General features: G+C 45.4%; 1 protein-coding gene across 1 annotated transcript; it reads left to right on the top strand.

The window, feature by feature from the left end:
- The first annotated feature begins 1365 nt into the window (after window positions 1–1365).
- On the top strand, window positions 1366–27776 carry SLC25A45 (solute carrier family 25 member 45). Its single transcript, XM_075836941.1, has 4 exons — window positions 1366–1414; window positions 2145–2327; window positions 6536–6803; window positions 25792–27776. The coding sequence occupies exons 2-4, from the start codon at window positions 2166–2168 to the stop codon at window positions 26058–26060; spliced, it is 699 nt and encodes a 232-aa protein (XP_075693056.1). The 5' UTR covers window positions 1366–1414; window positions 2145–2165; the 3' UTR covers window positions 26061–27776.
- The last annotated feature ends 95 nt before the right edge of the window (window positions 27777–27871 follow it).

The raw sequence follows: 27871 nt of genomic DNA on the forward strand, positions 1-27871 counted from the left end.
GCATACCTCGTGGGATTATGATTGGCGCACACGTTTGCGCTGAATGCTAACTTGAAACTCTGTGAACAGAGTCAAACTCTAATATGCTGTGAAAGTTTGTGAACATCACATGACCCCATTAATTATCAACTTTCTATTTTTCAGGAGCTCTCGGGCTTGTAGTTGGACATCCAATAGACACAGTTAAGGTGAATAACCTATGTATGACTGACGTCAGCGAAACGCGCATCGGGACGAATCCGGCCTTAGATCAGGGAATATCAATATTGAGGGAAAGATTACCTTGGTGCAATACCTGCTGGGAGCAATCACCAGGCAGGGAAATACATTCTTATAGTGGCACTGCTGGATGCCGTTCATGCCGATGCTCATGTGCATACGAGCGGTATAAACCCATAGCTGATATCAGCTCAGCTGTTCACAGCGCTTAAACAGCGCATGAGCAGTGGGTCGAACAGCGGACTTGCTGTTTCGGTTCTTCGGCGTCTGGCCTGCTGCTGGGCAACGTGTTCTCTGCAACTATTGGAGAGAGAGAGAGAGACAGCGCTCTCCAAGCTGCTCTCATTGCTATTTATGTTGCCAGATCTTTATAACAAATAATAAAAGTGTTACTGGTACTAATTCTAACATAAGAATCTGCTCGTGCTGCCTTATGTTTCATTTTGCCAGACTGCTACAATCAATAAGGCTGCTAGCAATAAAATGAAATAAAATAAAATCTAAAATAAAAATAAATAGAATGCACCCATTATTATCCAGAACTGATAATTGAACTTGTCTGTTGTTAACATGCAAGATTCATTTTATTACACTGGCGCGTGCAGTTGGTTGCACAATAACATCTAGTGAGACGCACTCAATGCATGACTGCACAACGCAGTTTGATACAGACCCACTCCAAGATCAAATCCAATATCAGAAAGCAATATAGTATGGCGTTCCAGGGAGACAAGCGTTACCACAAGTTTGGCCTCTGGTTGCACCCTACTGCTGATATTGTATTCATGCACCTTCCCCTCTTCATTCCCATTCAACTACTTAAATTACATATATGCTGAATGGGATTTGTAAATTCAATGGGGTGTTCTTAAATGAGGGACCGTTCACCCTATCCCTCTTAGGTATACCATACCTCTAAGCTGGTTGTTTTATTTTTACTTTTTTAAGTGATATTTTGATCCTTATGCCTCTTGCCTTTCTTTTCCTTTCATGTCCCCTTTCCCTTTTCATTTGAACTTGAATAACCCATGTATTACTTATTAAAAAAGCACAATTATGATGGCATTTTTGATCTACAACCTGCTGGCATTGTCGTGATATTGTGACTTCTGCTTTGTTGCAGGTACGTCTGCAGACACAGTCTAGGTACCGTGGAATTGTAGATTGCCTAGTGAAGACTTACAAGAAAGAAAGAGTGAGTGTCTATTGATATATATTGTATATTGTGATCAGATGCTATTTAAATGGGGTTGTCCAGTCCCTAAAAATGTATGGCCTATCCTTAGGATAAGCCCTCAATATCTTATTTGTCGGGATCCAACTTCCGGTTGTGTTTTGAAGGGCCTGTCATTCCTTATCTGCTCATACTGTGAATCGCCGTCACACTTGTAGCGGCGGTTCACAGTACTGCAGCCTTCTCCCATTGAAGTGAATGGGAGAAGTCTGTAATACTGTGAACGGCCGCTACAAGCATTTCAGTGATTCACAAGCAGATAAATACAAGCGCTGCATCCCTTCAAAATAGCTGATCGGCAGGTGTCCTGGGAGTCGGACCCCAACCGATCAGATATTGATGGCCTATCCTGAGGATAGGCCATCAATTTTTAGGGACGGGACAACCCCTTTAATGCCACTAAAACACAGAAACTATAAAAATATCTGTATATTAATACTTTTGGTTATTTGTTAATAACTAACAGAACCACTGGATAATGTTTATATTATATTTAAACATTAACATTGGCTAATGAGATTGTCTTTACAAAACCCAGTGTTATCTGGTATCCTAGGTGACTAGAGGATTACCAGATTAATTTCCTTTAACGTAAATTAAGAAATGTATTTTCAAAACAACAATAAAAATGTATGAAAAAAACACCAATATTATTTATTATTTCAGATTTTTTCTATCTTGACTTTCTTAGATTCGGGGATTTTTTAAAGGAATGAGTTTTCCAGTTGGCAGTGTGGCCGTCAGTAATGCTTTAATATTTGGATCATACAGTAATGCATTACTATATATAAGGGGCACAGAGTGTAAAGACTGGAAAACCCCGCCACAAAAACATCAAGTTTTTCTAGCTGGCTGCTTTTCTGGAGTAGTACAAGTGAGTGTTGCGTGTCTGCTTTTAATAGTTTTCTAGCTTTTGAAGTTATTTAATATATGTATGTACATGAGGAATAACACTATTTCTAGCCATTATATGACTTGTATGTGGCATTTTTTTTTAGCTGTTTTCCCCTCTGCAGTCTCTATCTCTAATTTTCAGTTGTCTCAAAGCTAGTGGGCGGAGCCTAACAGCTAACATGTCTTCCATACACTGTAATAAAAAGGGGCCACAAGGCAGTACAATAGGCTGAAACTTGGAGAAATACTTTTGCATATATCGCCTGGTTAATTCCCAACCCGTGATGGCAGCGGTATACTAAGAGCGATACATTTCTGTCTTTCTAAACACTGCAAACAGAGAAGAATGTTGGTGTCCTATCTCAAACTATCACATATGTAGAGGCAGCAGTAGCATGGAGGACATTATACAGCAGTACAGACCAGTGTAGCTGAGAATCCAGCACTGGTGTAATATAGAAATCCTACCAGCACATCTGTGTGTTTCTCTCTGCTCCTCCTTCCCCTCCATAGAGTTCCATGCAGTGTGAGTTGCTGACTCACTTTGTGCTCCCTCCTGCTGCTTCCCCTCCCTCTCCAAAGACTTATATAGGCAGGCAGTGCAGTGACACACCCCCACCTTCTGTAGCCAGGGTCGGATAATGCTCGACAACAAGGGTTGGACAGCAGATTACAGGAAGGGAGACACCTAGTGGCAGTAACTGTAGCATACATAATTTGCATGGATAAAACAACCATATTTTAACAGTAAGTAAATTAGAAAGTTAATCTATATCAGGTAGATATATACCTATATTAGATCAGCATAAGTTGTTTGAACAGTTAAGGCCCTTTTACACTGGCCAATTATCAGGCAAACGAGCATTCACAGAACGCTCGTTCCCAATAATTGCCCTGTGTAAACAGGGCAACGATCAGCCGATGAATGAGCGTTTTCATTTTTTCAAATGCAGAAACTATTATCCTTGTCAGCAGCATGGTAAACAGGAAGATCTGCTGCCGAAATGATAAAAATGTATGGGGACAAGCGATTCAGATAACTCCTCAGACCTTGGCTCCTTCTCTGATAAGCTGATCTCAGGAAATCTCATGTGTGGTGGCTCTATTACACCGGACAATTTTGGCTGCTGCAATGAGCGCCGTTGAACGAGATCGCTCGTCACCATACATTATTATCATGTCGGCAGCGTGTCTCCCTGTTTACACAGGGAGATGTGCTTCCGACAACGATAATATTTCAGTTTAAAGCGATACGATCAGCAGATGAACAAGCGTTGTTCATCTGCTGATCGCTGCGCTGTTTACGTGGGGCAATTATCGGCAACGAGCGTTACATAGTTACATATTTGGTACGGTTGAAAACAGACACATGTCCATCAAGTTCAACCAAGGTTGAACACTTGTCTGCCCGATAATTTCCCAGTTTAAAAGGGCCTTGAGGAAATCCATACTGATTAGCTGTTTGTGGTGGAAAAACAATTGTTTGTTGTTGATCTTTATCTTTGATGACACCATAAAAATGGTCATTATCAGTGACATGACCTATAAATGTTAATGTGAGTTTTGTAGTGGAATTTACATTTAAAATAGACATTGCCGCCTAGCACAGCCTTTCGCAAGAGTCATTGCTAGGCAACAATGACGCTACTGGTCAGGAGGGAACTACTCCCCATTCAATGTGAGGATCTTCCTGATGATAATGTGCATCAGATCATCGGCAGTGACTTTTCAAACCATTTGATCGTTCGATACTGGTTTGAAATGTTTTGAGTACCTTAAGAAATAAAAGGTAGCAAGAAGGCAGTAGGATTGGCTAAAGTGGGAAATGACAATTAAGTTTTGAAATGTGTTTACCCTACAGAAAATAAGGCTAACAAAAGGGAAAGTTAGGATATCTTAAATATTTAAGTGAGATTTGTTAGTGGTTTGAAAAAAAGAGATAGATCCAATGTCTTCAAACTTTCACAGGTCCCTTTGCATATGTCCGGGTATCCGGTTTTGTTTCCCTCCGGTGCGGTACAATAACACTGACGATAAACTGATGGTAGAACTGATCCGTTCCTTTCCTATGGGAGCAGTTCTGGCATCCAAGTCATCAGTTTTGTTTAAATATTCCTTTATTAAGAATTTTTTGTTATAATGTATACAAAACAGTCCAATAGTGGTGGACAATATCAAAGCATTGCAAACATTGTATTGAGGGTGAACATAAACAACAATAACAAAGAGTGGATTCATTGTGGACATGACGTATTGTAGTTTGAGTTTTGTGTCCAAGTGCTCCAAATACAAGAGAAGGAATTAAAAGTATTTGCACCATATGTGATAATCTTTTCATAAAGATATGTGGTATTGATTAAGGAAATTACTTCTGTAATAGTAGGGGCAATCTGGCTTTTTCAGTGCCTTGCTAAAACTAATTTAGCAATTAGAAGTAAGATTCTGTGTTTCAGCGGTATCATTTGAATACCCATGAACAATAAGGCCAGTTGGGGTAAAGCAGTAATCTGTAAGTTTAATATATCAGATAATAGGCGGAAGACAGAGTTCCAATAGGATGTTAAAGAGGCTCTGTCACCACATTATAAGTGCCCTATCTCCTACATAAGCAGATCGGCGCTATAATGTAGGTGACAGTAATGCTTTTTATTTAAAAAAAACGATCTATTTTCACCACGTTACGATCGATTTTGGTTTATGCTAATGAGTTGCTTAATGCCCAAGTTGGCGTATTTTTACTTTCGACCAAATTGGGCGTTGTACAGAGGAGTGTGTGACGCTGACCAATCGGCATCATGCACTCCTCTCCATTCATTTACACAGCAGAATCGCGTTCTTACTAGAACATGATCTGCAGCCACATACACAGCGATTCTGCTTGATTAACGTTAATCCAGTGTCCTGATAATGGATACACATGACCATCCAGCCTGGACGTCATGTGTATTCAGAATCCTGACACTTCTGAATCTTTTCTGTGAGATTTCAGCATGGGAAACGAAATCTCGCGAGATTACGGAGGTAAACGAGATTTTGTTTCCCTTGCTGGAAATCTCAAAGAAAAGAGTCAAAAGTGTCAGGATTCTGAATACACATGACGTCCAGGCTGAATGGTCATGTGTATTCATTATCAGGACACTGGATTAACGTTAATCAAGCAGAATCGCTGTGTATGTGGCTCCATATGTAGGAGATAGGACACTTATAATGTGGTGACAGAGCCTCTTTAAGATTGGGCAACTCCATAGGGTATGGTATAGGTATCCTCTACAACCGCAATTCCTCCAACAGGTAGGTGTAGAGCTCGGATACCAATGCATCGGTTTTGATGCTGGATGTCTCAGTCTATGGCGCTGGACTAGTGTGTGACTGCACAAATTTGTTATCAGTTGTGTCTGGCTCAGGCATAATTCAACTGGCGGTGCACAAGTGATATATGTGTACACAGACATGCTAACTTTGTAAGTATTGTACAGATCATGTACCATTTAACTTGATTTCAGTTTTAATTTAGCAATCAACATCACAACATGACAAATGACCAGAGGATATTCTATAAAAGTCAAATTAGTAGGATGGATGCTTTGTGATGGTGGCTCTGTATACATGTCTGCGTAGCAGGTACTGTCTTAATATAGCAGCTGAGATGACAGGACTTTACTAAAAATACACAGGTAAAATTCAATTACTTTTTGCTTGTTAGGATGGATTATGCACTTACTGTGTTACCAATAACAAGTAGTAAGCTCTCCAGAAGAAGGTAAAATGGAAAAGATAGTCAAGTTTACTCCTAGCCAAATTATGTGCCACCCTATAGTTGTCATCACTCTAGGTTGCTCACAAAAGCTTGAGGTGGACAGTGGCAGGGCGTTCAAAACAGGCAACTGACCTGTATTGTATGGACTAGGAACACTGAATTATAGGAAAGTCAAGTCTGACAGGCAAAAGCCTTGACCAGATGTTATAGCAGAAAAAAACAGAGTCAAATGCAGGAAATAGGGAACATACACTAATTTCATGATAGGAAAAGTAGTGCTGCATGGTACTCTGGTACAGTAAATCTCTCCTAAATCTATTTAATGGTATAGAAAATTACATTTGTGATCTAAACATATTTTGCTGTATTCTAAGTAAGTTCAACTGGAACGTTAGCCAAACAAACAGCTGTATACATTTATATATCTGCAGGTGTATTTTACAGCTCCAGTTGACCTAATAAAGGTGAGGATGCAGAACCAAACCCAGTCATTCAAGAGACAAGCGAAGCCAGACAATAAACACATTCAGTATCGTGGGTCTGTTCACTGTGCCATGAGCATATTTAAAGAAGAGGGCGTCACAGGTCTCTATAGAGGGTCAACTGCTTTGGTTCTACGGGATGTGCCCACTGTTGGATTATATTTCTTAACTTATGAAATACTTTGCAAATGGATGGCTAGTGATGGAAAAATACCAGGTAAGACAATCAGGGAGTTTACACTGGTCACTCAATTCATGTAGTAAAGAAAACTAAAGATCTATAAAGTACAACTTAGAGACTATAGTCCTAATCAATGGGCTGTATGGGCAGCTTGTATATCCCGTCCGTATAGCCTGCTGAAAGCAAAGTATAGCACATTCTTTTTATCCCCTTGACAACATCCAACGTACAGTTATGTCACTGGCACCAGGGACTTAGGGCAGCCCAACGTACAATTAAATAGAAACTCGGAACGATCACCATGTCGCACAGAGCCGTAGGGGGGGGGGCAGGGCAAGGCAGCACTTATTTAGCACATGTGCAGCACGATCGGTGCACGTCTGCTAGAATACTCCTCTTCTCTGACCCAGCCCTCACCACCAGAGAGGAGCAGGGGCAGAACAGCAGGAGGAGCAAAGCGGCCTGTGATTTGTAAGGTGAGGCTGACAGAGCGCCACTTACTGTACTCCGCCTCCTGCCCCCACTAATTTAAAAGTGATCAGTCGACGCTGGGGGGGGGGGGGGTTATACTGCAAGGGGGGGGCTCTGAGAATCTTGATGACTGACGAGGGCTCTATGGGAAGGGATTATACTGTGCTCAGCTTTCTGCCCCCCACTAATTTAAAAGTGATCGGCCGATGCTGGGGGGAATTATACGGCAAGGGGGAGATGAAAGGCCAGCACTCACAAGCATTAGAACCAACATCGTTGTACTTAAGGTTATTGAAATCATTATTAAGAAAGGGAGTTAAGGGTGTTTTTTTCTCTGAAAGTTTTGCAGAAAAATTAATTACACCATTCCCAAAAAGACCATACTGGTATTTCATCCCGAAGGTACACAAATCTATTGTATTTCCCCCGGGACGCCCAATCATAGCAGGAATTGGGTCAGTTATTGAGCCACTTTTACGCTACTTGGATTGGGTAATGCGCCCATTATTGAGAAACATTCCTTCATATTTATAAGATACTCAGGATTTCCTGTCAATTTTGATGGGTTTCGGTTGGCAGCAGGACTTTAAATTGGCTAGTATTGACGTTGAAAGCCTATACACCCGCATCCCACAGGATGCGGGTGTACGGGCAGTTAGACGCCAATTACAGTATACAAAAGGTGATTCCATGTTTATTGATTTCATTTGTGAAGCACTGCAATATGTGTTAAGTCATAATTCTTTTCAGTTTGATGACATCTGGTATTGTCAAAAATCCGGAGCGGTGATGGGTACCTCAGTGGCCCCAACCTTTGCCAACTTATTTCTAGCTGATTTAGAAGAACAAATGATTTACAACCTATCTAATCCCTATGCTAAACATTTGCAATTATATTTGCATTATATACAGTGAAGGAAATAAGTATTTGATCCCTTGCTGATTTTGTAAGTTTGCCCACAGTCTAGAATTTTTAGGCTAGGTTAATTTTACCAGTGAGAGATAGATTATATTTTTTTTTAAAAAACAGAAAATCACATAGTCAAAATTATATATATTTATTTGCATTGTGCACAGAGAAATAAGTATTTGATCCCCTACCAACCATTAAGAGTTCAGCCTCCTCCAGACCAGTTACACGCTCCAAATCAACTTGGTGCCTGCATTAAAGACAGCTGTCTTACATGGTCACCTGTATAAAAGACTCCTGTCCACAGACTCAATTAATCAGTGTGACTCTAACCTCTACAACATGGGCAAGACCAAAGAGCTTTCTAAGGATGTCAGGGACAAGATCATAGACCTGCACAAGGCTGGAATGGGCTACAAAACCATAAGTAAGACGCTGGGTGAGAAGGAGACAACTGTTGGTGCAATAGTAAGAAAATTGAAGACATACAAAATTACTGTCAATCGACATCGATCTGGAGCTACATGCAAAATCTCACCTCATGGGGTATCCTTGATCCAGAGGAAGGTCAGAGCTCAGCCGAAAAACAACACGGGGGGAACTTGTTAATGATCTCAAGGCAGCTGGGACCACAGTCACAAAGAAAACCATTGGTAACACATTACGCCGTAATGGATTAAAATCCTGCAGTGCCCGCAAGGTCCCCCTGCTCAAGAAGGCACATGTACAGGCCCGTCTGAAGTTTGCAAATGAACATCTGGATGATTCTGAGAGTGATTGGGAGAAGGTGCTGTGGTCAGATGAGACTAAAATTGAGCTCTTTGGCATTAACTCAACTCGCCGTGTTTGGAGGAAGAGAAATGCTGCCTATGACCCAAAGAACACCGTCCCCACTGTCAAGCATGGAGGTGGAAACATTATGTTTTGGGGGTGTTTCTCTGCTAAGGGCACACGACTACTTCACCGCATCAATGGGAGAATGGATGGAGCCATGTACCGTAAAATCCTGAGTGACAACCTCCTCCCCTCCACCAGGACATTAAAAATGGCTCGTGGCTGGGTCTTCCAGCACGACAATGACCTGAAACATACAGCCAAGGCAACAAAGGAGTGGCTCAAAAAGAAGCACATTAAAGAGGCTCTGTCACCAGATTTTGCAACCCCTATCTGCTATTGCAGCAGATAGGCGCTGCAATGTAGATTACAGTAACGTTTTTTATTTTTAAAAAACGAGCATTTTTGGCCAAGTTATGACCATTTTTGTAGTTATGCAAATGAGGCTTGCAAAAGTCCAAGTGGGTGTGTTTAAAAGTAAAAGTCCAAGTGGGCGTGTATTATGTGCGTACATCGGGGCGTTTTAAATACTTTTACTAGCTGGGTGTTCTGATGAGAAGTATCATCCACTTCTCTTCAGAACGCCCAGCTTCTGCCTGATCACTGCTGTGACGTCACTCACAGGTCCTGCATCGTGTCAGACGAGCGAGGACACATCGGCACCAGAGGCTACAGTTGATTCTGCAGCAGCATCAGCGTTTGCAGGTAAGTAGCTACATTGACTTACCTGCTAACGCCGATGCTGCTGCAGAATCAACTGAAGCCTCTGGTGCCGATGTGTCCGACACGATGCAGGACCTGTGAGTGACGTCACAGCAGTGATCAGGCAGAAGCTGGGCGTTCTGAAGAGAAGTGGATGATACTTATCGTCAGAGCGCCCAGCTAGTAAAAGTATTAAAAACGCTCCGATGTACGCACATAATACACGCCCACTTGGACTTTTACTTTTAAACACACCCACTTGGACTTCTGCAAGCCTCATTTGCATAACTACAAAAATGGTCATAACTTGGCCAAAAATGCTCGTTTTTTAAAAATAAAAACGTTACTGTAATCTACATTGCAGCGCCTATCTGCTGCAATAGCAGATAGGGGTTGCAAAATCTGGTGACAGAGCCTCTTTAAGGTCATGGAGTGGCCTAGCCAGTCTCCAGAACTTAATCCCATCGAAAACTTATGAAGGGAGCTGAAGATTAGAGTTGCCAAGCGACAGCCTCGAAATCTTAATGATTTACGGATGATCTGCAAAGAGGAGTGGGCCAAAATTCCATCTAACGTGTGCAAACCTCATCATCAACTACAAAAAACGCCTGACTGCTGTGCTTGCCAACAAGGGTTTTGCCACCAAGTATTAAGTCTTGTTTGCGAAAGGGATGAAATACTTATTTCTCTGTGCACAATGCAAATAAATATATATATTGTGACAATATGATTTTCTGTTTTTTTTTAAATATAATCTATCTCTCACTGGTAAAATTAACCTAGCCTAAAAATTCTAGACTGTTCATGACTTTGACAGTGGGCAAACTTACAAAATCAGCAAGGGATCAAATACTTATTTCCTCAACTGTAGATGACAATTTTATAGTGTGGTCTGGTATGCAGGAGGAATTTTTAGAATTTGTAAATTATCTGAATTAAAATACCATGTATATGAGTTTTACGTACAAGTTTGGAAATCAGGAAATTGAATTCCTAGATGTATATGTAACGATAGAATGGGGGGAGGGTTCAGACAAGAGGTTATCGAAAACCTACAGCCACTAATACACTTTTACGGTATGATAGTTATCACCCATGCCAGGGCCTTGCCGGCAAGTAGAGATATAATGGAGGCGATCCTGGCTCCGTCCGAAGGAAATGCTTGGGCGTGCAGAGTAAAGTGGATTTGGCATTGATTCAGAAATCCCCTGCACGAACTTGCGTCTCCATGGAACCGAGGTGGCAATGGCAGCGAGTACCGAGGGAACCGAGGGTCCGAACTGGGACTGCCAGGAGGTGTAGCAGGAGGGTTGATCGGAGGAGCTTGAATAGGAGTGGTGATGGAAGTAGCTAGCGCACCTTGCTGCTGTGCCATGGAGTCTACTGCCACAAAGAGTTGATCCTCTCGTGCTTGCAGATCCTGCAGGTCCGCCCGCATGGCTTCGGAGGATGACAGGCTCTTGAATTGGCCAGCGGGATCCATGACCTGAGCGTACTGTCACGGCACGTGGACCCACTGGGCCGTACCGCGTAGCGGGGTAGCAGCTGGCCAACAAGGTACAAAACAATGTCTATAGTTCAGAACGGGTACCTGAGGCAATGTAGACAGTAGCGGAAGCACGACTTGACTTTATCAGCAGGTGGCACTGTGGATACAGCGGAAGACTCGACTTGACTTTTACAGTAGATCCGATAGCACGGGATACAGGAACGGGTAACACTGGGAACTGGAAAACACTGGGAGACCATTTGCAAGACAAACTTAGGTATAACAACAACGCTCAGGCAAGGAACAAGTGGGCAGAGCCCCTTTTTATAGTCCAGCAGCCATTTAGCTAATAATTGATGGGTGACAGCTGGACGGGTACTGGCACTTTAAGGCCGTGCATGTGCGGGCGCGCGCGCCCTGCAGGAATCAGTCCGTGGACCCGGAAGTGAGTGCCGGCATCTCCCTGGAGGGAGTCGACGCCGTGAAGAGAGATGTCCATGTCCGGGGCCGTCATGGGATAATTCTGAACGATGACCCCCAGCCATAGACGTTACAGTGGACCCACTGGGCCATACCGCGCAGCGGGATGGCAGCTGGCCAAACAGGTATAGTACAGAGTCTATAGTTCAGAGAGGGTACCTGTGGCAACTCGGACAGTAACAAGGCAGGCTAGGCTCGGAGCAGGCGGCGGGTAGACGTCAGGCGTGGCGTAGCAGAATAGGTGTAGAATGCAACACAACACAACAATAGCTCAGCACGGTACTAGATCTGGATAGCACGGGAAACAGGATACAGGAACAGGGAACACTTGGGAACTGGAAGACACTAGGAGACCAACTGCAAGACAAACTTTGGGTAACGAACAATGCTCAGGCAAAGAACAAGAGGGCAGAGCCCCTTTTATAGTCCAGTAGCATTCTGGGCTTGATTGCAGACTTCCTGCAATTATGCGCGCACTGGCCCTTTAAGACCATGCGTGCGCCCTCCGGGAGGCGGCCTCGATACCAGGAAGTGAGTGCCGGCGCCTCACTGGAGGATGACGCTTTAGAGAACACATATCCATGGCCACGGCCGTCAAGCGGTAAGTCAGAACGACGGGCCGTGGCCATAGACGTTACAGTATCCCCTCTTACGCCCCCTCTACTTAGGCCAGAGTGGGAGAGAAACTTCCTCACGAGGACAGGGGCATCGATGTTCTCCTCTGACTCCCAAGTCCTCTCTTCTGGACCGAACCCCCTCTAATCCACTAAATAAAACGTCCTTCCTCCCACCTTCTTGGTGGCCAGAATCTCCCTTACTTCAAAAGTCCCTGACGAGCCGCCAGGGGCTACTGCGGAACTAGGAGTCCTGGAGTAGCGGTTCAGGACCACAGGCTTCAGCAAGGAGACATGGAAGGAGTTAGGGATCTTGAGGGTAGGAGGCAGTTTGTAAGACACCGGTTAATCTGTAGCAGGATTTCGAAGGGTCCGAGGAACTTTGGGGCAAATTTTCAGGATGGCACCCTCAGCCGGATATTCTTTGAAGACAACCAGACCTTCGTACCTGGAAGAAACTGAGGAGGAGCCTGTCTTCATGTATCTGCCTTTCTCTTCATGCGGTCCACCGCCAGCAGGATAGAAGATCAGGTCTGTCGCCATATTTGCAGAAAGTCCCTGAAGGTAGAGTCAGCTGCAGGCACCTGGGACATAGTAGAGACAGGAAGAGGTATACGAGGGTGTTGGCCATAGACGATGAAGAACGGGTTGGAGGTGGTGGACTTACTAGTGTGGTTATTATAGGAGAACTCTGCCCACGGGAGCAGCTGCACCCAGTCATCATGCCGTCTGGAAACAAAGTGACGCAGATAGTTCTCCATAATCTGGTTAACCCTCTCGACTTGCCAATTGGATTGGGGATGATAGGCCGAAGAGAAGTCCAACTTTACACTGAGGAGACCACAGAGTGCTCTCCAAAACTTTGTGGTGAACTGGACCCCTCAGTCCGAGACAATATGCAGGGGCAAGCCGTGCAGACGGAAGATGTGTTGAATGAAGAGATCGGCCAATCGCGCAGCAGAAGGCAGACCAGTCAAGGGAACAAAATGAGCCATCTTAGAAAATCAATCCACCACCACCCAGATCACACTGCAACCCGCAGAGGGAGGGAGATCCGTAACAAAGACCATTGCAACATGCTGCCAGGGGGCAACAGGCACAGGCAGTGGTTGGAGCAGACCAGCTGGTCTGGAGTGGGCAACTTTATTTGCTGCGCATACCCTACATGAGGAAACAAAGTCCATGACATCTTTGGGCAGTGTGGGCCACCAGAACTGGCGGGCGATTAGATCTTGGGTCGTACGAGCACCCGTGTGACCTGCCAGCTTGGAACTGTGACCCCAGCAAAGGATTCTTCCTCTGTCTGCCAGATGCACAAAAGTCCTTCCCGGAGGAACGTCTCTAATTTGCAGAGGGTTCACGGCGAAGATGCAGGAAAGATGAATAATATTATGTGGGGACTCCACAGTGTCCTCTGTTTCAAATGACCTAGACAAGGCATCGTCCCTCACATTTCTTGTCCGCAGGTAGGTAGTGGAGTTCGAACCGGAACCGAGCAAAGAACAACGACCACCTGGCTTGACGAGGATTCAACCGCTGGGCCGCCTGTAGGTAGGTCAGGTTCTTGTGATCCGTGAAGACCAGGATAGGATGAACTGCGCCTTCCAGTAGGTGTCTCCACTCCTGCAGAGCCAGCTTGATGGCCAGTAACTCCCGATAACCAATCGAGTAGTTGCGCTCTGCGGAAGAAAACAGCTTGTAATAGTAGCCACATACCACAGTCTTGCCCTTTGAACCTTTCTGGAACAACAGTGCACCAGCACCAACAGAGGAAGCGTCCACCTCTAACGAAAACTGTAGGGACACATCAGGGTGGTGAAGAATAGAGGCTGATGTGAAGGCTTTTTTTAAGGATTCAAATGCGGTGTAAAGGATCTGCCAGGCACAGCTTCGGGGTTAACTCCCTTAATTAATCAGTCAGCACCTGAATCTACATCCCTGAGACTGACTCCAGCTTCCACCACTCAGGCTGGCAGGCTTAGGAGTGGGAGAGCCTATCGCAGCCTGGCCAGACTCAGCTAGCTCCCGCCCTCTGTCTATTTATACCTGCATTTCCTGTTCCTCCTTGCTTGTTATTCTTTTTCGTGTGGTTTCCTGGCCCAGCTACAGCTCCTTCTATTTTGTTCCTGCTCCATACAGACCCTGGCTTACTGACTACTCTTCTGCTCTTCGTTTGGTACCTCGCACACTCCTGGCTTGACTCGGCTCGTTCACCACTCTGGTTGCTCACGGTGTTGCCGTGGGCAACTGCCCCTTTCCCTTGCTTGTATTCCCTTGTATGTTTGTCGTGCACTTACTGAGTGCAGGGACCGCCGCCCAGTTGTACCCCGTCGCCTAGGGTGGGTCGTTGCAAGTAGGCAGGGACAGAGTGGCGGGTAGATTAGGGCTCACTTGTCCGTTTCCCTACCCCCCGGTCATTACATAATAACAAGCCCATACCTAGTCAACCCTGGTCCCTGACACCACTATGGACCCCCATGAGACCCTGGCTCAGCAAATGCAGGGTCTCTCCCTACAGGTCCAGGCCCTGGCTCAGAGGGTCAACCAGCCTGATGCTACCTTGGTAGTTCCCCTCACCGCACCTCTTGAACCCCACCTCAAGTTGCCCGACCGGTTCTCAGGGGACCGGAGGGCTTTTCTCTCCTTTCGGGAGAGTTGTAGGCTTTACTTTCGTTTAAAGCCTCATTCCTCAGGTTCTGAGAGCCAGCGGGTGGGTATAATTATGTCCCGGCTCCAGGAAGGGCCCCAAGAGTGGGCCTTCTCCTTGGCTCCTGACGCCCCTGAACTTTCCTCCGTTGATTGTTTCTTTTCTGCTCTCGGACTTATTTATGACGAGACTGACAGGACTGCCTTTGCCGAGAGTCAGCTGGTGACCTTACGTCAGGGTAAGAGACCTGTTGAGGAGTATTGCTCTGACTTTAGGAAGTGGTGCGTAGCTTCTCGGTGGAATGACCCTGCCTTAAGTTGCCAGTTTAGGTTGGGTCTGTCGAATGCCCTGAAAGACCTGCTAGTTAGCTATCCCTCTTCTGACTCCCTAGACCAGGCTATGGCTTTAGCGGTACGACTTGACCGACGTCTCAGGGAACGACAACATGAACGTTTATGTGTTTTCTCCTCCGACTCCCCCATGATGCCTCCCGAAGTTCCGTTGCTTCGTTCCTCCCCGAAAGACTCAGAGATACCTATGCAACTCGGGGCCTCCGTGTCCCCCCAACAACGTAGAGAATTCCGCAGGAAGAATGGTCTCTGCTTCTACTGTGGGGATGACAAGCATCAAGTGAACAACTGTCCTAAGCGTAAGAATGCAGCCAGAGAACTTCCGCGCCTAAGTGATCATCGGGGAGGTCACTTGGGCGCACAGGTATTTCCAGTAAATAGGAAACGTACTAAGATCTTGCTTCCCTTTCAGGTCTCTTTTGGTGGTAGGTCTGCTACCGGCAGTGCCTTCGTGGATTCAGGGTCCTCTACTAATATTATGTCTGTGGAATTTGCTATGTCTCTTGCTATGCCTCTGATTGATTTGCCTAAACTTGTCCCGGTAGTGGGTATCGACTCCACTCCTCTTGCTAATGGTTATTTTACACAGCATACCCCTGTTTTTGAACTCCTTGTTGGCTCCATGCATTTGGAGCAATGCTCTGTACTGTTGATGCAGGGATTATCGTACGATTTGGTTCTAGGCCTTCCCTGGTTGCAGTTGCATAATCCCACGTTTGACTGGAATACTGGGGAGCTAACCAAATGGGGTAATGAATGTTGTACGTCATGTTTTTCTGTTAATTCTATTTCTCCCCCTGAGGAGGCGAATACGCTACCCGAGTTTGTTCAGGACTTCGCTGATGTTTTCTCTAGGGAGGCCTCCGAAGTGTTACCTCCTCATAGAGAATACGATTGCGCTATCGAATTGGTACCAGGAGCTAAGCTTCCTAAGGGTAGGATATTTAATCTTTCTTGTCCCGAACGTGAAGCCATGAGAGAGTATATCCAGGAATCCCTGGCCAAGGGTTACATTCGTCCCTCTTCTTCTCCGGTAGGTGCTGGCTTCTTCTTCGTGGGGAAGAAGGATGGTGGTCTTAGGCCATGCATTGACTACCGTAGCCTGAATAAGGTCACGGTAAGGAACCAGTATCCCCTTCCTTTGATTCCTGATCTCTTTAATCAGGTTCAGGGGGCCCAATGGTTCTCTAAATTGGATCTACGGGGGGCGTATAACCTTATTCGCATCAAAGAGGGGGATGAGTGGAAGACTGCGTTTAACACACCCGAAGGCCATTTCGAATACCTCGTCATGCCCTTTGGGTTGTGTAATGCCCCTGCGGTCTTCCAGAATTTCATAAATGAGATTTTGAGAAATTACCTGAGGATATTTCTTGTAGTGTACCTTGATGACATACTGGTGTTTTCCAAGGACTGGTCCTCCCACATTGAGCATGTCAGGAAGGTGCTCCAGGTCCTTCGGGAAAACAAACTGTTTGCCAAAACCGAAAAATGTGTGTTTGGGGTACAGGAGATACCATTTTTGGGTCAAATCCTCACTCCTCATGAATTCCGCATGGACCCCGCCAAGGTTCAGGCTGTGGCGGAATGGGTCCAACCTGCCTCCCTGAAGGCGTTACAGTGTTTTTTGGGGTTCGCTAATTATTACAGGAGATTTATTGCTAACTTCTCGGTCATCGCTAAGCCTCTTACGGACCTCACTCGCAAAGGTGCTGATCTCCTCCACTGGCCTCCTGAGGCTGTCCAGGCTTTTGAGGTCCTTAAGAAGTGCTTTATCTCGGCCCCGGTGCTGGTTCAGCCCAACCAAATGGAGCCATTTATCGTGGAAGTTGACGCATCTGAGGTGGGAGTGGGGGCTGTCTTGTCCCAGGGTACCAGGTCCCTCACCCATCTCCGCCCCTGTGCCTACTTCTCCAGGAAGTTTTCGCCAACTGAGAGTAACTATGATATTGGCAACCGCGAACTCTTAGCCATTAAATGGGCATTTGAAGAGTGGCGCCACTTCCTGGAGGGGGCTAGACACCAGGTAACGGTCCTTACCGACCACAAGAATCTGGTTTTCCTAGAATCTGCCCAGAGGCTAAACCCGAGACAAGCTCGATGGGCGTTATTTTTTACCAGATTCAATTTTTTGGTTACCTATAGGGCTGGGTCTAAAAATATTAAGGCTGATGCACTGTCGCGTAGCTTCATGGCCAGCCCTCCTTCGGAGGAAGATCCTGCTTGTATTTTGCCTCCAGGTATAATCATTTCCTCGATCGATTCTGATTTATTCTCTGAAATTGCTGCTGATCATGGTTCAGCTCCCGGGAACCTTCCTGAGAACAAGCTGTTTGTTCCCCTGCAATTCCGGCTAAGGGTACTTAGGGAAAATCATGACTCCGCACCATCTGGTCATCCAGGCATCCTGGGTACCAAACACCTCATTACCAGAAATTATTGGTGGCCTGGGTTGCCTAAAGACGTTAAGGCCTACGTCGCCGCTTGTGAGGTTTGTGCTAGGTCCAAGACTCCCAGGTCCCGACCAGCGGGCTTACTGCGTTCGTTGCCCATTCCCCAGAGACCTTGGACACATATCTCCATGGATTTTATCACCGATTCGCCTCCATCCCAAGGCAAGTCGGTGGTGTGGGTGGTGGTAGACCGTTTCAGTAAGATGTGCCACTTTGTGCCCCTCAAGAAACTACCCAACGCCAAGACGTTGGCTACCTTGTTTGTCAAACACATCCTGCGTCTCCATGGGGTCCCTGTCAATATTGTTTCGGACAGAGGGGTACAATTTGTTTCATTGTTTTGGAGAGCCCTCTGTATGAAGTTGGGGATTGATCTGTCCTTCTCCTCTGCCTTCCATCCTGAAACCAATGGTCAAACGGAGAGGACTAATCAATCTCTAGAACAATACTTAAGGTGTTTTGTCTCTGACTGTCAATATGATTGGGTCTCATTCATTCCCCTCGCCGAATTTTCCCTTAATAACCGGGTCAGTAACTCGTCAGGGGTCTCCCCCTTTTTCTGTAATTTTGGGTTTAATCCACGGTTCTCCTCCGTTTCACCTGGTAGTTCCAACAATCCCGAGGTAGAGGTCGTTCATCGGGAACTGTGCACAGTCTGGGCCCAGGTTCAGAAGAACCTAGAGGCTTCCCAGAGCGTACAAAAAACTCAGGCTGACAGAAAACGTTCTGCTAACCCCCTGTTTATGGTCGGGGATCTGGTGTGGTTGTCGTCTAGGAACTTGCGTCTCAAGGTTCCGTCCAAGAAGTTTGCTCCCCGGTTTATTGGGCCGTATAAGGTCATTGAGGTCCTCAATCCTGTCTCCTTCCGGCTGGAGTTACCCCCGTCTTTTCGTATACACGACGTGTTTCATGCCTCCCTCCTTAAACGCTGCTCCCCGTCCTTGGCTCCCTCGAGGAGACCTCCTGTTCCCGTCCTCACCCCTGAGGGGGTGGAATTCGAGGTGGCCAGGATTGTGGACAGCAAGATGGTCCAAGGCTCCCTCCAGTACCTGGTCCATTGGAGAGGTTACGGGCCCGAGGAGAGGACTTGGGTACCCGTCCGGGATGTTCACGCTGGGGTATTGGTCAGGAGGTTCCACCTGCGTTTCCCCGTAAGCCAGGTCCACTTAGAAAGGGTCCGGTGGCCCCTCATAAAAGCGGGGTTACTGTAAAGGATCTGCCAGGCACAGCTTCGGGGTTAACTCCCTTAATTAATCAGTCAGCACCTGAATCTACATCCCTGAGACTGACTCCAGCTTCCACCACTCAGGCTGGCAGGCTTAGGAGTGGGAGAGCCTATCGCAGCCTGGCCAGACTCAGCTAGCTCCCGCCCTCTGTCTATTTATACCTGCATTTCCTGTTCCTCCTTGCTTGTTATTCTTTTTCGTGTGGTTTCCTGGCCCAGCTACAGCTCCTTCTATTTTGTTCCTGCTCCATACAGACCCTGGCTTACTGACTACTCTTCTGCTCTTCGTTTGGTACCTCGCACACTCCTGGCTTGACTCGGCTCGTTCACCACTCTGGTTGCTCACGGTGTTGCCGTGGGCAACTGCCCCTTTCCCTTGCTTGTATTCCCTTGTATGTTTGTCGTGTTTGTCGTGGCCACTCCAGAATAGCCTTTACCTTTTCAGGGTCCATCTTGAGACCCTGATCGGAGATGATATAGCCCAGGAAGGGAAGAGACTTTTTTTCAAACACATACACTACCGTTCAAAAGTTTGGGGTCACCCAGACAATTTTGTGTTTTCCATGAAAACTCACACTTATATCTATCAAATGAGTTGCAAAATGACTAGAAAATATAGTCAAGACATTGACAAGGTTAGAAATAATGATTTTTATTTCAAATAATAATTTTCTCCTTCAAACTTTGCTTTCGTCAAAGAATGCTCCATTTGCAGCAATTACAGCATTGCAGACCTTTGGCATTCTAGCTGTTAATTTGCTGTGGTAATCGGGAGAAATTTCACCCCATGCTTCCAGAAGCCCCTCCCACAAGTTGGATTGGCTTGGTGGGGCAACTCTTGCGTACCATACGGTCAAGCTGCTCCCACAACAGCTCTATGAGGTTGAGATATGGTGACTGCGCTGGCCACTCCATTACAGATAGAATACCAGCTGCCTGCTTCTTCCCTAAATAGTTCTTGCATAATTTGGAGGTGTGCTTTGGGTCATTGTCCTGTTGTAGGATGAAATTGGCTCCAATCAAGCGCTGTCCACAGGGTATGGCATGGCGTTGAAAAATGGAGTGATAGCCTTCCTTATTCAAAATCCCTTTTACAGTGTACAAATCTCCCACTTTACCAGCACCAAAGCAACCCCAGACCATCACATTACCTCCACCATGCTTGACAGATGGCGTCAGGCACTCTTCCAGCATCTTTTCAGTTGTTCTGCGTCTCACAAATGTTCTTCTGTGTGATCCAAACACCTCAAACTTCGATTCGTCTGTCCATAACACTTTTTTCCAATCTTCCTCTGTCCAATGTCTGTGTGCTTTTGCCCATAATAATCTTTTCCTTTTATTAGCCAGTCTCAGATATGGTTTTTTCTTTGCCACTCTGCCCTGAAGGCCAGCATCCCGGAGTCGCCTCTTCACTGTAGACGTTGACACTGGCGTTTTGCGGGTACTATTTAATGAAGCTGCCAGTTGAGGACCTGTGAGGCGTCTATTTCTCAAACTAGAGACTCTAATGTACTTGTCTTGTTGCTCAGTTGTGCAGCGGGGCCTCCCACTTCTCTTTCTACTCTGGTTAGAGCCTGATTGTGCTGTCCTCTGAAGGGAGTCGTACACACCGTTGTAGGAAATCTTCAGTTTCTTGCCAATTTCTCGCATGGAATAGCCTTCATTTTTAAGAACAAGAATAGACTGTCGAGTTTCACATGAAAGCTCTCTTTTTCTAGCCATTTTGAGAGTTTAATCGAACCCACAAATGTAATGCTCCAGATTCTCAACTAGCTCAAAGGAAGGTCAGTTTTATAGCTCCTCTAAACAGCAAAACTGTTTACAGCGGTGCTAACATAATTGCACAAGGGTTTTCAAGTGTTTTCTAATCATCCATTAGCCTTTTAACACAGTTAGCAAACACAATGTACCATTAGAACACTGGAGTAATGGTTGCTGGAAATGGGCCTCTATACACCTATGTAGGTATTGCATTAGAAACCAGACGTTTGCAGCTAGAATAGTCATTTAGCACATTAACAATGTATAGAGTGTATTTCTGATTCATTTAATGTTATCTTCATTGAAAAAAACTGTGCTTTTCTTGCAAAAATAAGGAAATTTCTAAGTGACCCTAAACTTTTGAACGGTAGTGTACTTCTCCAGCTTGGCATAAAGATGATTCTCTCCTAAACTAAGCAACACCTGGCGTACATGACTCTGATGAGTTACTGGATCGGGGGAAAAAAAATCAAAATGTCATCGAGATACACCACAACACAAACATAAAGATCACGAAAAATGTCATTGACAAATTCTTGAAACACCGCGGGGGCGTTACACAGGCCGAAGGGTATAACAAGGTATTCATAGTGCCCATCACGAGTATTACAAGTAGTCTTCCACTCGTCATCTTGACAAATCCGGATCAGATTGTAGGCCCCCCGCAGGTCCAGTTTAGAAATAATTTTTGCACCCCATGCGATCAAACAGTTCCGAAATCAAAGGCAATGGGTCCCTGTTCTTCACCATGATCTGGTTGAGGCCTCGGTAGTCAATGTAGGGTCGGAGGGATCCATCCTTCTTCTTGACAAAGAAAAACCCGATTCCGGCCGGGGATGAGGATTTATGAATGAAGCCCCTCTCCAGATTCGCTTTAATGTAGGCAGACATAGACTGGGTCTCTGGCAAGGAGAGAGGGTACACTCTACCGCGAGGAAGGGACGACTCAGGAACCAAGTCGATCAGACAATCACATGCTCGATGTGGCGGCAAGGTCTCAGCTTCCTTCTTATCGAAGACATCAGAGAACATAGAGTAACAAGAAGGCAACCCTGCCAATGACTGTAGCGGAGGAGGCTGCGGTGGCTGGATATGACCCAGACAGCGGTTAAGACACTTGGGGCCCCACTGGAGAACCTCTCCAGAGTTCCAATCCAGGACTGGGGTGTGCAAACGGAGCCAAGGCAAACCCAGCAGCACGGGGTTGACGGCCTTGGACAGGAGAAACAGGGAGATGAGCTCCAAATGAAGAGCTCCCACTTGAAGTCTTAATAGTTTGGTGACAGACAAAACTGGAGCAGGCAATGGCAGTCCATCTACCGAGGCAATTATCAACGGCCTTTCCAGCAGGACAGTGGGCAACTGAAGAATATCCACAAGGTCTTGGCAAATGAAATTGGCTGCAAAGCTAAAGTTCAGGTAGGCAGAGTCCGTATGGGGCTTCTCGCCAACAATGATGGTTACGGGAATGAACAGTTTGGAGGAGAGTTCTCGATTAAATATAGTAGCGCCCAGGGTTGACTCTCCAACCAAACATAGGCGCTGGGGTTTTTTGGCTTCTGAGGACACAGACGCACGAAATGGCCAGCAAGGCCGCAATATAAACAGAGTCCAGCGGTACGGCTGCACAGTTTCTCCTCGTCGGAGAATTTTAGCCGATCCACTTGCATCGGAACCTCGGGCAAAGCAGTAGTAGGAGGCAAGAGGGGTTGCTGGAAGTTGGGTGCCAGTCTAGGAAGCCGTCTCTCCTGACGAACCTCATGAGATCTCTCCCTCAGCATTATATCCACCCGAGTGGCAAGCAGAATCAGGTCGTCCAAGGCAGGTGACAGATCTCGAGCAGCAAGTTCGTCCTTGATCTCGGCCGATAGACCATGCCAAAAGGATGCCACCAAGGCCACATTGTTCCATGACAGTTCTTCTGCCAGGGTCCGGAACTGGATGGTGTATTCGCCCAAGGAGGTGTCCTCCTGGCGAAGGTTAAAGATAGCAGTGGCTGCTGATGAGACTCGTCCTGGCTCCTCGAAAACAGTCCGGAATAACCGCACAAACCCCTGGAAATCTTGGGTCTCGGGTCCCTGACTTCCCAGATAGGGTTAGCCCATGCCAGGGCCTTGCCGGCAAGTAGAGACACGATGAAGGCGATCTTGGTTCCGTCCGACAGATATGCTCGGGCGTGCAGAGAAAAATGGATATAGCATTGGCTCAGAAACCCCCGGCACGTACTTGCGTCTCCATAGAACCGAGAAGGTAATGGCAGCGGGACCGGTGATCTGAACCGGAACTGCCAGGAGGTATAGCAGGAGGGTCAATCTGAGTAGCTTGCATAGCGTCAGGAAGGGAAGCAGCTAGCGTCCTTAGCTTCTGTGCCATGGAGTCCACTGCCCCAAGAAGTTGATCCTGTCTTGCTCGGAGATCATGTCTTGCTCAGAGATCCTGCAAGTCCGCCTGCATGGCTTGGGTGGGTGACATGCCCTTGAATTGACCAGCGGGGTCCATGGCCTGAGCATACTGTCATGATGCGGGGTGTGGACCCACTGGGAATACTCCAGATCCGACGACACATCGAAGGCATGTTCGCCAAGTCCTGCTGTGATTAAGGGAGAATCGTCTGTATGCCTAGCTGGAGAAGTACACTTTTGAAAAAAATTCCCTGCCCTTCCTGGGCTACATCATCTCAGATCAGGGTCTCAAAATGGATCCTGAGAAAGTAAAGTCCGTCCTGGTGTGGCCACGTCCTCAGGGCCTGCGGTCCATACAGCGTTTTTTGGGATTCACTACATTCTACCGGCAATTTATGCCAAACTTGCTGCTTGAGGGCGCAGCTCACCCCATCCTGATATACACCGACCACAAGAACCTTACCTATCTTACCTACAAATTTGCTCCCATGTTCCTCGGACCAATTGAGATCCTGCAACAAATTAACCCTGTCTCCTATAAGCTTCAGATTCCTTCTACCCTCAAAACCCCCAACTCCTTTCATGTGTCCCTCCTGAAGCCTGTGGTACACCAAAACTCCTAGCCTTGCAATTGCTCTCAGTGGTTCTTCTGATATGTTCGAGGTAAAGGAGATCCTGTACTTCAAGAAAGTAGGACGGAGGACTTTTTATTAGATGGATTGGAAGGGGTTTGGTCCAGAGGAGAGGTGCTGGGGGCCAGAAGAGAACCTCAATGCCCCTACCCTCATTAAGAAATTCCTTTCGCTCTAGTCCCAAGAAGAGGGGGCGTAAGATGGGGGATACTGTAATGTCCATGGCCGTGGACCGTTGTTGTTACTCACCCACTCGACGGTCGCGGCCATGGACTTGTGAGTGCTGGCCGGCATCTCCTTCCTAGGAGATGCCAGCTGTCACGATCTGTGGGTATGTGGACCCACTGGACCGTACCACCGTAGCGGGATAGCAGCTGGCCAACAGGATACCAAGTCAATGTCTAAAGTTCGAATAAGGGTACCTGTGGTAATTGAGATAGTAGTGATGGTAGGCTCGGGTGGGTCCTTTGCAGCAGGCAGACACGAGGCGGGGTGTAAAACAGAAGGCGTAGTATATGGCACAACACGACTCTAACTCTCTATGGCACAGGAACAAGGTAGCATGGGATACAGGTAGCAGGTACGGGAACTGGAAAACACTAAGGGACCATTTGCAAAGACTAACATGGGTAAACACAACAATGCTCAGGCAATGAGGGAAGGGGCAGGGCCCTTCTTATAGCCCAGGGTGAGTATGGGCTAATTACATATTTAATTCATGTACGCGCGCTGGCCCTTTAAGGACGGGCAAGAGCTGTATTTGTTCCTGTGCCCTCTCTAGTATTGGAGTCGTGTTTTGCCATCTGCTATGCCTGCTGTGTTGCACCATGTCTGGTGTCATCTGCCAAGCCTGGTACCTCCTGCCACGTTTTGCATCACCTGCCGTCTAAATACCATCTGTGCCTAGCTGTTGCTACTGTCTGGACTATTACAGGTACCCTTGTGCTTGGACTTTGTATAGACTTGGTACACTGTTGTTTGGCAAGCTGCTCCCCGCTACGGCGGTGTGGCCTAGTAAGTCCATATACTCACAGATCGTGATACAGACTAATACAAAATCACAGAGAAATTAATCAAGAATCTTTACCAAAATGCAAAAAATAAAAAAAATGTGTAGAGGCAGATACCAAATGCATTTCATAGTCTTTGTCTACTTGAATATTTTTTGGAAACCTCCTTCAAAGTCCAACTTTCAACCACTTCGGGACCACAATATTTTAACAGTTCACTGTGTTATATAATTCAGTGAAAAGTTAAAAATGCCAAGTGATATTTTATAGGGTTTTATTTATACTCACAAATGCTGCCAGCCCCACCCCTCTGCGTGACGGATCTAGTGGTATCCTGATTGGCCACTAGAGCCGTCACTCAGCGAAGAGAGTGGCACTTGCGACTGCTGCGCCAAGGGAATAAAGTGTTGGTTTCTCTGTCATTCAACTTGCATGACCAAAACAAAAGGTATGCTCACAATGCCCTTCACCTCTGCTATAATTTTGAGGCCTTAAAACTTCGGACTGATTTCCTTTAAAAAGGCCAAGTGACGTTTTATAGGGTTTTATTCATACTCCTAAACGAGCAGTAAAATTTAGCATACAATCAATAAAATCCACGTGGCAATACAGATAAAACATCCAACTCCAGTCTCGCCTTGAACAGCTTCTTCCGGAGCAATCCATTTGCAGATATGATAAATAATTCTACATAAACTCTCTTAGAGATGTGCCTGTAGTAAGCAGAGAGGCTGTATATGAGCAGTGCAAACTTCTGCATAATAAACGCATAAAAAAAAATAGCTGTGCCATTGATGGAGTTATCGCTTGAAGTTCCTGGGCCCTAATGCAAAAGGCCCCCTACCTAATGTGCCATTTCTAATATTAGTTTCTTCTTATGTGGCAGTGGGCCCTTTGGAGTCCCCTCATTCACCAGAGCCTGATTCCACTGCTATCTCTGCACCCCCTATAGCAATACCTCCTATCTCTTCTAATTAGAAACATAATCACGTTTTGGTAAATTTAGAATACATTTGTATGAACTCCTAGTTTTTCTCTTCTTAGACACATGGACTATACTATTTGCTGGTGGTTGTGCCGGTACCGTAGGATGGGCAGCTGCAAACCCAATGGATGTTATAAAGAGCCGCTTGCAGATGGATGGGATGCAAGGTGTCCAGTATCGTGGAATAGTTGACTGTATTTGTAAGAGCATTAAACAAGAAAGCTTCTGTGTGCTCCTAAAAGGTCTCACAGCAAACAGTATTCGTGCCTTTCCTGTTAATGCAGTGACTTTTCTAAGCTATGAAAAGCTCCTAGAGACCTTTGGATAATTTCATTATCAGCTATAGTTTGTTTCAACAGTAGTTATTTTTGTCATCACTTACACATACAGACTAATCTAAAATAACAGAGAAATAAATCAAGAATCGTTACCAAGAAGCAAAAAAAAAAAAAAAAAACAACAACATTTGTAGAAGCAGATACCAAATGCTCATAGTCTTTATCTACTTGAATATTTTTTTGAAACATCCTTCAAAAGATGGTGGTTGAGACCAGCAAAGAACTAACGTCAAGTCCAACTTTCAACTACTTTGGGACCACAATATTTAATTGTTTACTGTTTATATGCTTCAGTGAAATGCTGCTCCGTAAAGCCTTATTTATGGCAAAGTTAACAATGAGTGGAAATGTGGTATACATCAAGCGGATCTCATCCACTTGTTGTGCCGCTGTCCCAAGCTACATAGATACTGGAGTAAAGTAGCAGCATCTATTTCTAAATTCTAAAGCGAAAGCTGCTTCTATCTTTTCAGATCGTTTTTACATGGTGCTCAATGAGCACTGTGCAGCCCCAGTTACAGTGGAAAAACATAGTGTAAAAGAAGTAAATAAAAAAAGTCCACAAAGGTGTTTTCTGACCTTTGAGGGACAGACGATATTAATAAAAAAATAAAAGTAAAATAAAGTGCAAAAAAATTAATAATAAATACACATAAAATACCCACCACCAAAAAAACGTTCCCTGCCAATCATTGTCGTAACGCTAGCCCTGACCCAATTACCCTAATATAGACATGTAAAATTTACGGTAGACAAGGACGATCACAAATAAAAGGTCTATTTTAGGGTAAAACTATATTACCAGAAAAAAATACATATTATATTTATTAACTTTTATAAAAACTTTTTGGGGAAGGAATTGAAAAAAAAATGCTATTTCAGCATTGTTTCAAATTGACACCGTTGACTATGCGGGGTAAATAACATTTTAAATTCATTCTATGGGTCAGTACGATTACGGCGATACCAAAAATTTATAGTTTCTTTTTGTGTTTTACTACTTTTGCACAATTAAAACAAAAATTATTTGTTTTTGCATCGCCGCTTTCCAAGAGCCGTAACTTTTTTATTTTTTCTTCGATGTAGCTATATGTGCGTTTTTTTTTTGCGGGACGAGATGTAGTTTTGTATTGGTACTATTTTGGAGTAGATGGGACTTATTTTTTGGTGGGAGGAATGGAAAATAAAAGGATTTTCGCCATTGTTATTGTGTATTTTTTAGTACAGCGTTCACGCAGCGGTTTAATTAATGTGTTAACTTTATTGTTCAGGTCGTTATGATCGCTGCGATGCCAGATATGTGTATTTTTTTTCGCCCTATATGGGACCGTTCTCATGTCCACGGCTCCCATACATTGAATGGGGCCGTGTAAAAAACAGCCGTCACTTGGATGCCATCTGAGTGACGGCCGTTAAAACGGGTTCCTGCAATGAGACTATCGAGACTACTCAGTGATCTTTTTTCTTTGGCTATTTTGTTGTGTCAGGTGTATAGTCATATATACTTTTTTTCCCTTGCATTTTTGTGTTTCTGGCCCCCTTCTTTACTTACTATAAATTGACTTTGGCATCACAATTGGCACGCACTTTTTAAAAAGCCTGTATTGATTAGGGGCATCCCTTTTGTTTGCCTTCGTTGGTTGGTTTTCATTTCTCTCAAGTTTTGTCCCGTTAGGCTCTTTCCTCCCCATCTTCTCCTCCCTCTCTTTCCTTTGATCCATTTCCGAGTTTGCAACACACTAATAAATGTAAATAAATTTGAATAAATTTTAATTCAAACATGTTTTTAATTACATTTGTA

Source organism: Rhinoderma darwinii, chromosome 9 (assembly GCF_050947455.1).
Source record: "Rhinoderma darwinii isolate aRhiDar2 chromosome 9, aRhiDar2.hap1, whole genome shotgun sequence".
Taxonomy (NCBI): Eukaryota; Metazoa; Chordata; class Amphibia; order Anura; family Rhinodermatidae; genus Rhinoderma; species Rhinoderma darwinii.

What these genes read in the sequence shown, in the direction of transcription:
- SLC25A45 (XM_075836941.1), top strand. Translation starts at nt 2,166, where the DNA reads ATGAGTTTTCCAGTTGGCAGTGTGGCCGTCAGTAATGCTTTAATATTT. An exon ending in GCTTTTCTGGAGTAGTACAA is followed by an intron (nt 2,328 to 6,535) that starts GTGAGTGTTGCG and finishes ATATATCTGCAG; the next exon opens with GTGTATTTTACAGCTCCAGT. An exon ending in TAGTGATGGAAAAATACCAG is followed by an intron (nt 6,804 to 25,791) that starts GTAAGACAATCA and finishes TTCTCTTCTTAG; the next exon opens with ACACATGGACTATACTATTT.